Raw genomic sequence first — 15,925 nt, 5'->3', positions numbered from 1 at the left:
TTGCCCCATGGTGAGTATCCAAGCTGTTTATTTTTTCTTTTGCATTCTGTGTAGGTGTGTGAGAAGGGGACTTTGCCTTCACACACTGAGGTTTACTGAAAAACATTCAAAGTTGCATGGAAAGTTGCATTTTTTTATTATTTATCTGTTTCATTGTTCATATATAAGTAAACATGGTCATGCCGAGTGGACACATGATTGAGCATTGAAGGTACCCCAAAGACACCTAATGTGAGCACTGTCACAATGATATGTTAGCAATTTGGCTCTATCAGGGTCTTCACCCATGACCCAGGCAGCTCCAAGTCACTCACTATAACCACTGGGCAGGGCAGTGAACAGAATGCTTTCTTTTAAATCGTCATTCCTATTGAGGTTTTCTCAGGGCCATGTACAGGTCGGTGGACCCAAACTGGTCAATGGGGTCAGCAATATCAGCATATACCGACACATTGGGCCTCATTACAATGTTGACGGTTCGCTGTGAACCGTTCATACCGTACATCCGAATTACGGGTTCTGCTCGTGGGTGCCTGACAGCCCGACAGGTCTGACCTGGTGGGCTGTGCGGCACCCGCGAGCAGAACTCATGATTGCAACGGCACCGTAATCAACGGTGCCGGTGCAACCATGCTCCCCACCCCCATTCTGCCCTTTGGGGCAGAATGGGGATCGGGAGCCCAGCAAAACCAGTAAAACAGGCACGGCTACCGCCAGAATCGTAATGAGGCCCATTGTCTCACAATCAAGAAATATCTCACAATGTACCTTCACCATCATTGTCCATGTGTTTCTTTCTTTGATTACTGGATTTTCAACCGGCAAATTGAAAATCATGAGTTGGACCAGATGCCTGGCTATTCTGCAGGTTTAGTGCACATCTGCCCCTAACATTTTGTTGTAGATGACAGCAAATATTCCTTTGGTATGCATGGGAAATGCGAATTTGGATTGCCATAAAATTGAGATTCAGGTGTGTATTTTCTTCGGAAAGTTTCATGGACTTCATCAAACATCCTAAAGTTAGGAGGAGCTGAAAACTGTTTTTCTCTTGCGGATTCCATCCTAACCATAACTACAGAGTCAATGTCAGGAACTCTGCCATTTGCACATTAGCTCACCAAGCTATCTTTCCAAAGGATGGCCACAGCCATCAGAGGCTGAGTAATGTTTTGGAAATGCAGAGGAGTGACATCACTGATTTTCGCCCAGCCCCAACATTGTTTCAGCTCTGTGAGTTCACAATTATTTTCACAGTTAACATGAGCAACCTCAATTATGTCCATTTGACTTTGGAGGTTTGGTTGTGTGAAGATACATATCTGTTTGTTTTATTGTACATAAAAAGCACACAAATGCCACGAATATTGCCAATACTAGCGACGATACATAAATGCCAAAAACCTGGAAATATCAGACGTGTGCTCTACCTCCCAGGCAACCTCATGAAGCGGCTGATGCCCACACGAAGCACCCCTAAATCCCAGCAGGATTTAGGGGATGCTTGCAGGATGAATCGCGGGAAACCTATAACTTGAATTTGTATAAGGACAAAGATTATGTTGTTGGCTAGCTGCCTCAGGTGAGAAAAACGTTTATTTTGAGCTCTGTAATATATTTTTCCATAATAAGATATTCACGACTAGAATCGAAACAGCTATTTTAACATGGAAATGTGCTTTGACTTTCAGAGAAAATCTGATTTTTTATTTTTATTGTGCAGCAATAATCGGAACCTTAATTTCAGACTGTGGGCCTAGGCTCGCTCTGTGAGATGCGAGGGAAGGATGGGGACACCATGGCACATGGAATGTGTTGTTTTATGTTGTTTCAGAGCTTTCCTACTGCACTAATCACCAACAAAGTGTTCTTATGGCACAAAAACGTATACAAGAAATCGATGAATTGTGCGCCCACATGGACAAACTAGACAGTAGTCTGTGGGAGCAGAATGAGGGGGAGGGAGACACTGGAATGGGACACGCAGGCACTAAGTACTAAGTAGCAGGAAGGTACAATATGATTGAGTTGTCGGTGTGTGTCTATAGTGCTTGTTACTACATCTTGTGGTAAATACATCTTCAAATGATGACAGTACCTAATACCTTGGTATAAAGAACGAGAATTAGTGGAGGCGTGGTTATCTGATTACCTGAGATCATGTTAGCACATACCACAAATTCCCTATATCTGTGGATTAACATTGCTTTATCTTTAAGTGTGAACATGTTATCATACCAAGGGTCCAGTGGATCGAACACCAGTCAGCAGCTGTATTCTGATCCACGTAAACAAACAGAACATGTTAAACTGTTTAACCCAGTTAAAATGGAAGGCAGAGTCTGTGCCCAAAACACCCAGGTGCAAAGCCAACAGTTGTCAAATGCAGCACTATTTACCCAACCGGCGGGAGCGCCTTTCAACATCCTACAGATAAGCTAAGTAGGTATAAAGTCAGTGGATACAAATATGTTCCAGATATTCAAGCTCTTTGCTGGAGGTAAATCAATGAACTACACCAGCAAACTTGTTTTGCGGTGCAGTAAAAATGCTGGTCACGGAATTACCAGCACTTTAACCAACACTTTTCCCGCACCACAACACTTTTAATGAGTCCTGTATCATAGTTCAAGACTTACAGTTTTTTTTTTTTTTTTATTTTAATAATTTTTATTGTTCAAGGTAACAATATAATTACATGTGTTAGCACGTTACAGATTTTGAGTAGAGCTGGTAACCATACATAATGAAACAGAGAGAACAGTTTTTAACATGGGAGGATATTAGCTGTATCCTAGATTTATAAACATTGAATTAGTTTGAAGTGTGAAGTTGCACAAGAATGAAGTAGAAATTAGAGATAGTACTAGTTAAACCTGGATTCATTTAATGCATATCTGTAATGAGTAACTATTATGGAGATATGGGTAGAGAAATGGGAAGACATAACAGGGAAACAGACAGCATACATACTGGATACAGAAGGGAGCAGGGTGATAGGGGGAAGATGGGTCTAATAGGTTATTTCATAAAGCTGATTTTTCCATTGCAGTAATAAATAAAAACATGCATTTGTATATACATATGGTCATTCGGTTAGTAACGTAAGTATAGGAATGCGTAATCAGGAGCCATGAGCAGTTGCATTGAAACAGTTGAGATAACATGTGAAATAGTACCATTTAGCATTATATTTAGGAATTGAATTAAGATTTTTAGCCATGCACATTTCCAATTTGTGAGTTTGACATATAGCGTTCCACCATGCTCTGGTAGAGAGCAATCGAAAGTCTTTCCAGTTTGCTGTTATAGATTTTAAGGCTATGCAGATGAGTAGGTCATATAATCTAGCAGAGTTCGGTGGAATATATGTTGTAATGGCGACACTTCCTAAAAATATACTTACAGGAGAAAACGGTACATTTACGGAGAAGATGCGTTGAATACAATTCCAAGTTTCATACCAAAATTTGACAATATATGAACATTCAAAGAACATATGCATATAAGTAGCAGGAGATAGGCCACATGACCAACATTTGGCGTCATTGTTCTGGTTGGCCTTCGCTAATTTGGCCGGAGTAATGAATGCTCTGTGAATAAAGAAATAGTAGTGTTGTGTAATGTTGGCTGAGACAGATATTTGTTTGATTCTAGAAAACAGGCGGAGCCATATGTGACCTTCAAACTTATATCCTAAATCATGTTCCCATTTCAACCGAATTGGGCACATATTAAATGTTGTGGATAGCATATTATATATTTTTGAGGCTCTAACCTCCCCTGTAATGGTTAACTGTAGTATTCTAAGGGCATCTGGAGAAAGAATCTTATAGGAGCTATGATCTAGTGCATCAAGACATGAGTTGATTAAATTATTGTAAAACTTAAAGTCAGTTTTGGGTATGTTGAACATGGTGGAGAGTTGTTGGAAGGAGAGAATAGAAGGACCATCTATAATTTGTTGGATAAATCTAATTCCTTTCTCAATCCATGCTTTGCAATTGAGGGTCTTTTTTATTAATAACTATATTCTTATTATGCCATAGTAAAGGGGATAGATATTTATTGGGGTTTTTGGTATGGGGGAAAAGAAAGGATTGTAGAGCTGAAATGGATGCTTTGATAGGTTCCGAGATGTTCTTAGACGTGTATTTAAAGATGTATATGTGGTCAGTAATATTGTGTGGATGAACTATATGTTTCTCTATTGTACACCATATAGGGATATCGGCAAATTCGGGATCGGTGTACCATTGGCGAGATTGTTTTATGAGAAAAGCAGAGTGGTATAGCTTAAAATCAGGGAATTTAACACCACCCATTTCATAAGGTGCTTTGAGTTTAGTTAGCGCAATTCTTCTGCTTTTTCCTATTCCCCATAGAAAATTTAGTAGTATGGAATATATAGATTTAAAAAAGGTAAGAGATAGACGGACGGAGAGAAGCTGAAGATAATAAAGTACAATAGGGGACAGCATCATTTTAATTGTGTCCAAACGGCCCCACCAGGAGAGGTATAGAGGGGACCATTTGGCTGTATGGTCTTTTAGGGTATCTAATAGCGTTTGAGTGTTGCGCTTGATGGTTTCTTGAATTGTAGGGGCAAAACGAAGTCCTAGATATTTTATAGATCCACTACACCATTTGAGACCAAAACATTCTATGTCATACTTGAGGCAATAGGGATTTAATGGCATAATTTCTGATTTTTGTCTGTTAAGTTTATATCCTGATACATGGCCGAACTGAGATAGAGGATCTAAGAGGTTTGGTATGTGAAGCTTAGGGTTTTTTATTAGGATAAGAATATCGTCGGCATAAGCAACAATTTTGCTTATTGAGGTGCCTGCTAGAATCCCAGGGATATTTTTTTTAATCTTATTGATTCCAGCAGTGGTTCAAGTGACAAAATATATAGTAGTGGTGAGAAGGGGCAGCCTTGTCGTGTGCCTCTGAGTAAGGAAAAGAATGAAGATGTTTGTCCATTTAAATAAATAGCAGATTTGGGGGCTGAATATAGAAGTTTTACCAGCAAGATAAATTTCTCACCAAATCCATGCCAGCGTAGGGATTGGAACATAAAATTCCAATCCACACGGTCAAAAGCTTTTTCCGCATCCAAAGCAATGGCAGCATATCCTTGTTTGTCTTTTTTGTCCTTGGCTACTAGACTAATGGCATTAAGTAGGAGTCTTGCATTTGAGGATATGTTACGACCTTTTACATAGCCTGTTTGGTCCGCTTTTATTAAATTCGGGAGGGAAGATTCAATTCTATTTGCAAGTACTTTAGCGAAAATTTTGTTTTCTATATTAATAAGAGAAATGGGTCAATAATTGCTGGGGAGGGAAGGGTCTTTGTCAGGTTTAGGGAAAATGATAAGTAGAGCATCTGAAAATGATCCAGAGGAGGATTCTTAAGACTTACAGTTTGTAATGAGAGAAGATCAGTGCCAACAACTTACTCCTTCTGCTCCGACTCTGAAAATCTGAATGCTCAAGTCTCTCCATCTGCCTATTGGTTGATGACACAAGAAAACACCAAACCGTCCCATCACCACCAAAGTTGTCACAGACTTTCATACAAGTATGGGTCAGATTCCAAAGTCCAGTCAACCCCTTGACTAGAGTCGCAGTCCTCAATTCCTAACCACCTAGGGGCGAGGTCTCAACACAGCCATGAAAGCCTATGATTTCCTTGCACCATCAGACTAAGCCAGAAATGTAGCTCAATGTATGAATGCCCGTGTTACAGGGAACTGTGTAACATGAAAGTGACTGTTTTGAAAAGTGAAAGGTCAAAATAAGCCTGGCGTTCTTCTTTATTTTTTTTATAAAGTATTTTATTGTTTTAGACATAATAAAATAATCACACTAAAGCAACAAGCAAGGGTGAGGCAAATGCAACATCGGTTATGGGTGCTACAAGACAGGCCTGGCCTAGTGATGTATATACAATAAAAGTCACTTAAATTTGATATTTATGGATGGTAGGTTTGATCATCACAAAATACAAATAACTGTCTTAAAAAGGTCACATTAATCTGCAAATAGAGGGCCTTTCAAAATAATGGAAGAATGAATGTCACATTCTCTAGCTGCTCTGCCTTCTCCAGGCTACATCAATACCACTATCCTCCTTCCCTTGCTTCTGCACTCTCTGACCAGGCCTGCAGTGCCCTGCACATTCCCCTTCCTCGGTTCTGCAGAGCAACTTCTCCCTCCACCTGCCTCACCCTCTCTCTGCACCAAACTCATTCTCACTTTCCAGGTCTAATGCACCCCAGATTTCCTGCATTTACTCACTACTGTTCCTAAATACACTCTACTACCTGCCCTTCTCTGCGGATCCATTGTCTCTCTCTTACTGCGCCTTTTCCATTCTTCTCACTCACACACTGTCTACTTTTCCTATTGACTAGTGTGCGTGCTCCCACAAATGTATGTGTATAAACATTTGTTTTTCATAATAGGAAGGAACAAACCATTGCCATTAACAATGCTTTATTTTCAGAGTGACATGATTAGTGTAATCCCGAGACATTTAATGTCAAAAAAGGTAATGGAATGTATATAACTGTGCAGTGAAGGTACCGGCAACTGTGCAGTGAAGGTACCGGCAACAAGTACTTTCATTCTGATCCTCCACTGCAGTCTTGAACAGACCTGGGTGAACCTTTTGTAAACTGGCTCACAATATGTTTTAACCACTTCACAGTGATAAGAACTGTCTCAAGACTCATACCACACATGTCGGCATGTGGTCCTGCTACAGTTCCAATTGTGAACCTACTCAAACGCTTCAATAGCACCACAAATTGATTTCTAGCATTCTCACTTCAGGTATTTACATTCGACTCGTACATCGTTCTAATCGGCTCGATTCAGTTGGAGCTATTGAGTCTCTATTGGTCAATTTGGATTATAGCTTTTTGGAGTGGATATATTGATTGGACTCAGAACAATCCTTTTTGAGTCATAGGAGTCTATTAGTTTGAAATGTGTCGAGTTGGCTTGACATAGGCTAGTAAGAACAAGTGAAACTAAATTACAAAGCTCCAGTTTCCTGTTGTTGCCTTTGTGTGGGAACTGAGAGAGAGTGAGACAGACACAGGGAGAAATAGCTGGGCTGTTTTGTGTCTGGCTCTTTGGTGTGCTTTGAACTGTTTCTTTGAAAAATTGAGACATAGGAAGGAAACAGGAAAGGAGGAGTAAGGGCGGAAGAGGAGGTTCGCTCTTAAGATGGGGGTGCTTTCCTCCACTGTCTCAAGCCAACAGACGCCAGGATTTTCCAGGAGCAGTCTCTGCCTCAGGCTGCTGAGGTGAAGCAGCCTCATCCTCTACCAACACCTGTGCTGCAGCCGAGGGTGGGGGCTCTGCAAGAAACCAGAAATGTGTGGGGCAGGAGCAAAAAGGGGATACTAGACTAGGGGAGTATTCCTCTGCTGCTGGTGATCCCAGCAACAAAGTGGCTGACAAGCTGGTGTGCAACCTTTGTGGGATGGTGGTAAGGAGAGAAAAGTGGCCTGATTTAACAACCTCTGGCATGTTGAGGTACCTCAGGAAGAAGCAGAACATGTATGTCTATTTGATGCCTCAGCAGCTATGCCTTTCGCCTACACAAAAAGAGGCTGGCAGCAGTTGGCAAATATGGGCTCCCCCATGGAAGACCACAGAGACGTCGTTTGACTTGTGACTTCTTCACCAAGATCTGTAGCATTTGTCATGATCTGGTGTTGGGGTCCACAGTGAGGCAAAGGGGTCATGCCAGGGTGGCACACCTGAAATAATATCATCCTGCCACGTGGCACAGCCATTTGTGCCTGGATCAGTAATTACCTTTACTGAGAACCAGGTGTACTACATGTACAAAGCAGGTGATGTGCATAGTATTGTCATTCTTAAGGCAGCCATGACCTTCAATCCATTTGTTGTCTGCAGTGGCAAAGCCATACTACATATAAATAGGTCTCAGCCATTTTGCATGCACCTCCTCCACCTTCTCCCAAATGTCAACTCCCCTGTGAGTTCTGACCTAAAATGCTTGCATCAAAGTGTTGCCTAGCGTTGGATAAATATATGTTGCTCCCTTGCAATATTCTGGGACCCCTCTTGCCTGGTAGATAAGGACATGTCTACCCAGTGTGTAGTGATTTTCAAGTAGTCAATGCTCCAACCACTGGTCTCCATTGTCCATAGTTTGTTTGTGCATTTATATAGCGCTATGAACCCTCAGGTATCTGAGTCTGCTTATTTCCCACAGTGTGTGATGCTCATTTATCGACCTCGGAAGGATGAAAGGCTGAGTTTGACCCTGCCGGGATTCGAGGCTGCGTCAGCAGGCTCTGCACGGATGTCAAAGCGAGCGCTCTACTCGCTGTGCTATCTGAGCAGCTAGTGAGGTGCATGTTTGTACACTCTGACTGGTGTAGTAGCCATCCCAATAAGTCCATAATGTAGTTGCACAACACAGATACATCCTTTTGAGAGTGAAAAACCTTGATTGGGAATTTCCCAGCAGTGATTGGCTATTCTCCAAAAGCACCACAATATAGGTTTCCCAGCGAAAGCTTAGGTCAAGAGGTCTGAGAGCAATATAAAGACAAAAACCGCTTTGAGAAGGCACAGTTGGTCATGTGACCAATGATATCTTCCACAAAACAGAACTGATGCAATGCTGCGATAATGGTATGTCCCTCTGGACTTCTAGTTGACAAGATTTGTTTTCCACTCCCAAGCAAAGCATCAGTGGTAGTATTTTCGTATGTCCATGATTTCACTGAATCTACTTCACTTATAAGAGAAATCTGAATTTTTGTTTTTCAATTTTTTTTATTATCTGTGTGGCAACGCCACGCCACACCCACTTACCACTACCTTATCCTATCCCCTTAACCCATCTATTTTTTAAAATGTACCTACTTACCTAACCAATTCAAAGAAAAAAAAATTGAAACCAGTGAAATCTACGGTATCAGTATTTTTAGGGGTAGTTGTGTGAACTGGTGTCCATTTTGCATGGGGAAGGAAGTCCTTCGAGTCTTTAGATATCTTCCCATGTCGTTGCATGATGCTGCATTAAGTGTGTCCACAAAGATGTGGTGCTCTCGTTGGCCCCTGAATTTCTTTGCGCGACAGATTTGCGTCAAATTGTTGAAGTGGGCAAATTGATTTGCATTTTATTCTGTATACAGTTCTGCCACACTTTAAATTTTTGATGCAGGCTATCAACTCACAGGCTGAGATCTTCTGAACATTGTGATGATGTGGGAATAGTGGTGATGATGTTATTTTAAGTGGCACCTAATTATACATTTCACTGAACTGCAAAAAGAAATCTCTTCTTTAAAGGCAAGTTGGGGTGTACTTCTACTACTTTTACTATTTCTGCTTCTGTGGTCACATTGCCGTCCTGTCCTTTATCACTTGTGTCACGCTTTCCATCAGCAATGCATGTCTCTGTCCGGACTATGATGAATTTTAATATGTATCTTAATCATCAATGTCATGCCAAATAGTTTAATTTATGTTAAACTCCACCTCAGTGGATGGGAGTTGAGGACACAGAGGCCTGGGACCTTCAACCTAAACCTGCACTTCAAGAGGACTCTATTTTGTTCTGTTTCAATATTCATTACATGACACCTGCTCTTAACGCCTTTCAATTAAATGGAATTGAAACGGAAACCCATGTTGAAAGTCTAGGTGCAAAATCATTGTGGTTCAATTCCTGTCCATGCCTCATTTCTGCATGCATCTCAGAATAACACGAGGGGGTGGAGGAGGAATGTGTAATAACCCTCAATTGGCCTGGTGGTATCCTGGCATCGCCTCCTGCATACAGCAAGTGCTACAGCGGGCTCTCTGCTGGCCTCCTACTTCTTCAGTGGCTGCTGTCTCAAGCTCAGAGACCATTTTTGGCTGTAGTGCCTACCACCACTGAAACTCAAAGTGAAATAAAGAGACCTTGCCTCTAGATCGATTCTATACTGCAGACATGTCTGTGCCAGCACAGTTCATACAATTCAAGGGATGGACGATCATTGGTAGTTATCACCTGTCTCCCTGGACGTTTGCAACAGTCCCCAACCTCGAGTGTCACATCAATGTCTCAAGTCACAATAGCAGAATATGCTGTAAGGAAAATTCTCTACTTCTCCCCGCACCCGAGTATCACCTAGGGGCATCTGCACAGTTCATTCATTTCAAGAGATGGACAATCACTGGTAGATATTGCATGACTCCGCGGAGGTCTGTAACTTTCTTGCACCCCAAGTGTCATGTCACTTCTCAACATACAATAGCACAAGCTGCTCTAAGATATGCTCTGCTCCTCCCTGCACCCAAGTATTCAGGGGCATCTGCACAGTTCACTCAGTTGAAGAGATGGATGGTCACTGGTTGTTATTTTCTGCCTCCCTGGATGTTTGTAACTTTCTCATACCCCAGGTGGCATGTCACCATCTCATCACACAATAGCACACACTGTGCTAAAGAATTCTCTGATACACCCTGCATGTGAGCGTCACCCTAGGACACCTGCACAGTTCCCCATAGTTCAAGAAATGGTATCTTGTGTCATGACTCTCTAAAGGTCTGCATCCGAGTGTTACCCTGGGGCATGTTCGCCATGCGTCCAATCACTTATAGACTCTGTCTGTCTTGTCTCCCAGTAGGTCTACCACTTTACCCTCCAGGTGTCACTGTTATTTTCTCCAGACCTCAAAAAGTCTCACAAGAAATCAGAAATCTGATGTGGTTAGCCCACAGAACCAGAACTTTAAGCTGATCTCACTCTCAGAGCCCCTCCCACTCTCATGCCACTTCTATATAAATGCTTTGACTTCCCTTTTATAATATCAAAGATTTAAAAATAAAATCTGCTGAATGAGGGAGCAGAAACAGGCTTGAGTCATCCTGAGTAAATCATGCACTCATTCTTTTTACAGTCTTTCTAAAACAAATTAATCGAAAATAAAACCCTGTTCTGAAATGAAAATAATTCAACTACAAAATGAAGTACAGTTTGTAAAGTGGATGCAGTCTGAAATAAATGATGGCTATGGATTAATGAAGATGAAGTAAATCTCCAAGCACATAATGTTCTGTGTGTTATGCATGCAAATCAAACAATCCTGGAAGGAACTGCAAACCTTATGACATACTTTCCCTTAAGCTCCTTTATCTGAGAATTCAGTAGTAATACCTCTATTATTTCTAGAGGTTTGAATGAGCTTGACCACCTATGGATGTTCCCTATATAAGTAGTGGGATTGAACTTTTGGTTCAAATATTTCAAAGCTTGGTTCAATCATCATTTCAAACCACATGAAATTCTGGTGGTTTGAAGTTCGAACACATTTTTTTTGCCCAGGCTTTGTCTTGACAGAGAGCTACCCAGCAACGAGGTTCTTTTCTTTCATAATTACCTAATGTCATGGCAACTAACACCCTATTGTCTGCTCCCCTTTCCAGAATGAGCCATGTACTTCGCATAGCTAAGTTTATGGATGTGAAAATAATTGAACTATAAACCAGCAGAAGGTATTTATGTTAACAGGGTGCCACTGTAGCCTCCTAAGAGTGGTGCCCACAGCTCAGCTGCTCTAACGCTAGCAGATTGCCCACTCACTCAAATAAGCACTTACTCTTCCATTTGATTTTTATCCTTGGATTTTGTTTCTGTGATCTTCTCTTGTCTCTTCTTATCCATTTTCTTCTTCAATTCCTTTTTTTCTCTTCATGGGAAAACAAATACATACAGTAAGCAGGGGTGGTATAATTATTTCAACAAGACATGCAAAGTTAATGCAAAGTTAATATGAGTACAAATGTTAATATGATTATATGGGGACCTACTTTTCACATGTTTCTTTGAGTTTTTTCAGCTGGGTGTTCTGACACTCTTCTGCAACATCAGTCAGTTTTTGAATAAGCTACAAAGAAAGAAAAAACATGTTCATAGCATAATCATTGTCAGGTCCAATTTGGTTGCAGGTGTTGTAACCATTAGCAATGCATGCCTATATCAGTACAGCAGAAACAAGACATATATTAGATGCCCATCTGCAGACCCCATCTGTCCAGTAGCCAATCATGGTAGGATGCTGTGAATAATGGCAAGCGAGCATTAGGAATTGAGTGATTACAATATGATCACAAAAACCATCATGACAAATGTAAAATGAAGAAAAGCAATTAGGAAAACTATTCAAATAAAGTAAATGTAAAGGCAATTTAAAATGCAACAAAATGAAGGGAAATGATGGCGTTCATTAATAAGTGCTTTAGCATTGTTTACAAAAAATAAAAAATAAAAATCATCTGAATAGAAGTATTTGTAAACAATGTCATACTATACAATTGTGTGTGCCTTATACACATTTTATTATTATTATTATTATTATTATTATTATTATTATTATTATTATTATTATTATCATTATGACTGCAGGAAGGAAATGAGGTCTGGTAAGCCCATGTTCTCTGAATACCAGTGGACCTATCAAATCCACCCCTGATGTACTGGATATTCTTCCTGCTTGTACCAGACTTGGCTATACATACATACATTATCATTATCATCATTGTTATTCTTATCGTATTTGTATACTTATTGTTCTTATCATTACTTCCACTGATGCTGCAGCTACTACTACTACCGGTGCTACTGCTGCTATTATTATGTAACAGTTCACTGCACCCGAAATGTTTAATGAAACAAGGACAGTTATAGTAGGATTGACCCTGAATTGTGTGAGCTACTGTTTTACACACACTTGGCCTCAATCCGAGTACAGCACTGAGGGAAACAATGGTGGTAAATTCACTGTAATTTGGTTACTGCATCTTGACCACCAGGTTACCATGCCACCACTCTATAAATTATGGTGGGAAAGTGGATGGTGGCCCACCAGTGAAATGCTGGAGGAAAATCATCAACTTTTTTTCCCCTGAAAATCATCAGAATGAATACATTTTGCAAAAAACGGCCAGACTATTTGTGGTAAAGCCTGATTTATTAACCTATGGTCGGGGGGACATATGTCCAAGGTATTGAAGTTTAATATAAATGTGAAGACGCTATATCTGATCAGATATAGGACACCTGATATCCTGTTGGTCTGAAACCGATCAGATCAAAAACTGTCGGCCTAGATTACTGTCTGCCCAGATTACTTTACTGATAGGCAGGAGTAGTTAAACAATCGTCCTAACCTTTACTTCTGTGTTGCCCTGAATAATAGGACTGGATCAAGACCAGTAGGAAATAATGTTACCTCCTCTCTAACTCTTGCCCTCTTTTGTGACAACACTTTAATTTCAGGGCTTACCCTGTTTTTCTTTACAAAAATCCACCCATTTTGTGACACGTGTGATGAAACCAATTGGGTCTGATTCTCAAAAATGTTTTGCTTACTTACACCTGGAACATTGGTATGGCATTCCCAAAGCAGCGATTACAAGGAACATAGACTTCTCACTGACTTACTCAAATGTGTCCAGGCTAAAGTAGTAAGCATATACTACTTATTTCTAAACTGCAAGAACAAGAGGAAATTGAAGGCATTTTATAACAGAATCTCTGACCAGTGACAACACAAATTCATAATTTTTCTGACACAAATACCTCTTTCCCCACAATCCGCATGTACTTGCAACTCACCTGAACACAAACACACACTCTATACCATAGGCTTGCCACACAAGCCGACAAATGGAATCAAACATTCTACAAAACAGACCATCTAACATCGGCAGCCAGGAGCCAATGAAACTCCAAAGCATGATCACCATGAGACATGCACTGTTTCCACCTGGAAAGGGGTCGACCTCATATTGACCATATGAATGGGCGTATTTCTGCTCCGTACTGAAAATCAAACCTTTGTACTCATGGCTGAAAATGGTTGGGGGGTGTTTTCTGTCTTTAAATTGGCCAGTAGGGCAGTGCATCCCATGTTCTCAGGTATTTGTTGTTCGGCCAGTCCAATGTGTTAGACTCACACAACTTGCCATTGTAGGCACTGTAAAGGATGATGAAGGAGGGGATCTCAAACAATGTCCCAGAGCTACAGCACATACCTCCAACACCTACACATACCTCCAACACATACACACCATGTCAGTCTCACAACGTGCACAGTGAAACACAGATGGCCTCCAAGCACTTATTTGAATTTAGGGTGTGAAAGCAATGGAGGGAAAAGATGCAAGGTTACAGCAGTATTAAAGAGAATCATGAACACACCTTAGACGCCCCTGGGAAAATCACTAACCAATAATAATAAAAACAGAGAATGTAAAATCCAAGGTGGCTAAGAGGGGTGGCGTCCCTTTAGAAAGAATTGTGTAACACCTGTACACCACTAGTTGAATCCCAGCGCAACAATTCAGCTTCTGAATCTACCGTGGTCTATAAATGAGGGCGAAGGCGTTACGTAGTGCCCTTGTTTTATAGTATGACCTAGTGTTATCATATAGTCTGTTATTTTTCAGTAACCTGGTGTTATAGCAAAATGTTTAATTATAGCACACAGATTTAAAAAAATCCAGTATAATGTGGTATACACAACCAAGCTATTCTTAATTTGAATGCCAATGCAGTCACATTAAATTCTGCCCAGTGACAACAATGGAAGCAGTTGCTGGGTCAGGAAGTGAAGCAGATACGTGTTCACTGAGACCTGAACAAAGACACCTACTCATCATCTCTCCAGCATCCCTTTCATGTCTATTACCTCCATTGTCACCACAAACCTATCAGTCTGTGGACTCTCATTATTATCTTATCCAGCATCCTGTCCCCTGCACTTCATGTGCTGCATATTTCAGCAATAGTAATTTGCCCGATAAGCCCTGTCTCTTGCATTTGGGACTTATGGTGGTACTAAAGGTTATTATTTACTGCCAAACTTAGCTGCAAAAGTGTCATATATGTTTATCATTACACACACATTTCAAAGTGCTGAACTCCTGATACCATGCTTGGTGGAATTGGACTCACTCACTTTGCTTGCTTGCTCACAGGAGGCCCTGCATTCATTTCTCCTTCGATCCTCTGCACCTCTGGAGCCCTCGTTTTTGCTTTAGAAGACCTCCTTCTGCTTTACAAAGAACTCCAGCAAATGCAGCACCTCTCAGATGGTAAGCGCTCCATTTTTGGTGTGTTTTGCGCCTGATGCGGCGTGCTCAGCATTTTGTGCTTTAAATTGGGAAAATACCTTGCTGGCAAAGCACTAACTACCTGGAGAGCCCTCGCCTGGCTCATTTCTTCGAAAAACCCTGGTTTCCACTCTATTTCTGCCTCTCCCTCATTGGGGCCTATTGTTTCTTTCCTGCCTCCAAGATGGCTGCTCATTTTCCCTTTGCCTAAGCTCCACTGGGCCTGCACTGGTCTCCCCCTCCCGTTGGTTGCAGAGGTCGCCATAGACCAATAGCAGCAACCCAGAGGCGGGATCCAGCCCAGTACACCAAGGCCCACACAAAGGCTCCTGTCAGCTTCCCTGTCTGCTTTACAGGCTGCAACATGATATTTCTGCCACAGCCAAACCCTCCCTGAGGCTGCTACCCCTGGACTATTGGACAACCATGACTCTTACAACACATTCTGCCATGGTTAGTCCCTCCTTTCTGACTTCCTTTGCACTACCTACTCTGCTGGTACTCCTTCAGCTCTCCTTGTTATGTTCTCAAATTGTAGTCGTGTCTGAACTAACCCTTACCATCTGACTCCCACTTGTCTCCTTAACTACAGGACCTTCATCTATCCTGAAAGTCAAACTTGGGTGTATTTTGGATTTAACTTGAAAGTCAAAGTTGGGTGTAATTCTGCATTTAACTTGAAAGTCAAACCTGGGTGTAATTCTGCATTTAACTTGAAAGTAAAAGTTGGGTGTATTTTGCATTTAACTTGAAAGTCA

The 15,925-nt window shown here is 41.2% G+C and overlaps 1 protein-coding gene across 11 annotated transcripts in view; it reads right to left on the bottom strand.

Annotated features, from left to right (window-relative positions):
• PLCB1 (phospholipase C beta 1) overlaps nucleotides 1–15,925 on the bottom strand; it is a 3,004,223-nt gene that overhangs the window by 536,897 nt on the left and 2,451,401 nt on the right. For all 11 annotated transcript variants that reach the window (XM_069608284.1, XM_069608285.1, XM_069608286.1 and 8 more), the window contains 2 exons: nucleotides 11,862–11,938; nucleotides 11,651–11,740 (listed from right to left, as the gene is read on the bottom strand). In XM_069608284.1, coding sequence (XP_069464385.1) covers nucleotides 11,651–11,740; nucleotides 11,862–11,938 — 167 coding nt within the window. The remainder of the gene's footprint in view (nucleotides 1–11,650; nucleotides 11,741–11,861; nucleotides 11,939–15,925) is intronic.

This window comes from Ambystoma mexicanum, chromosome 4q, assembly GCF_040938575.1.
Source record: "Ambystoma mexicanum isolate Mex_15411 chromosome 4q, UKY_AmexF1_1, whole genome shotgun sequence".
In the NCBI taxonomy this organism is placed as follows: Eukaryota; Metazoa; Chordata; class Amphibia; order Caudata; family Ambystomatidae; genus Ambystoma; species Ambystoma mexicanum.
Note: the sequence above shows the minus strand (reverse complement) of the source record. Positions and strands in the feature narration are given on the sequence as shown.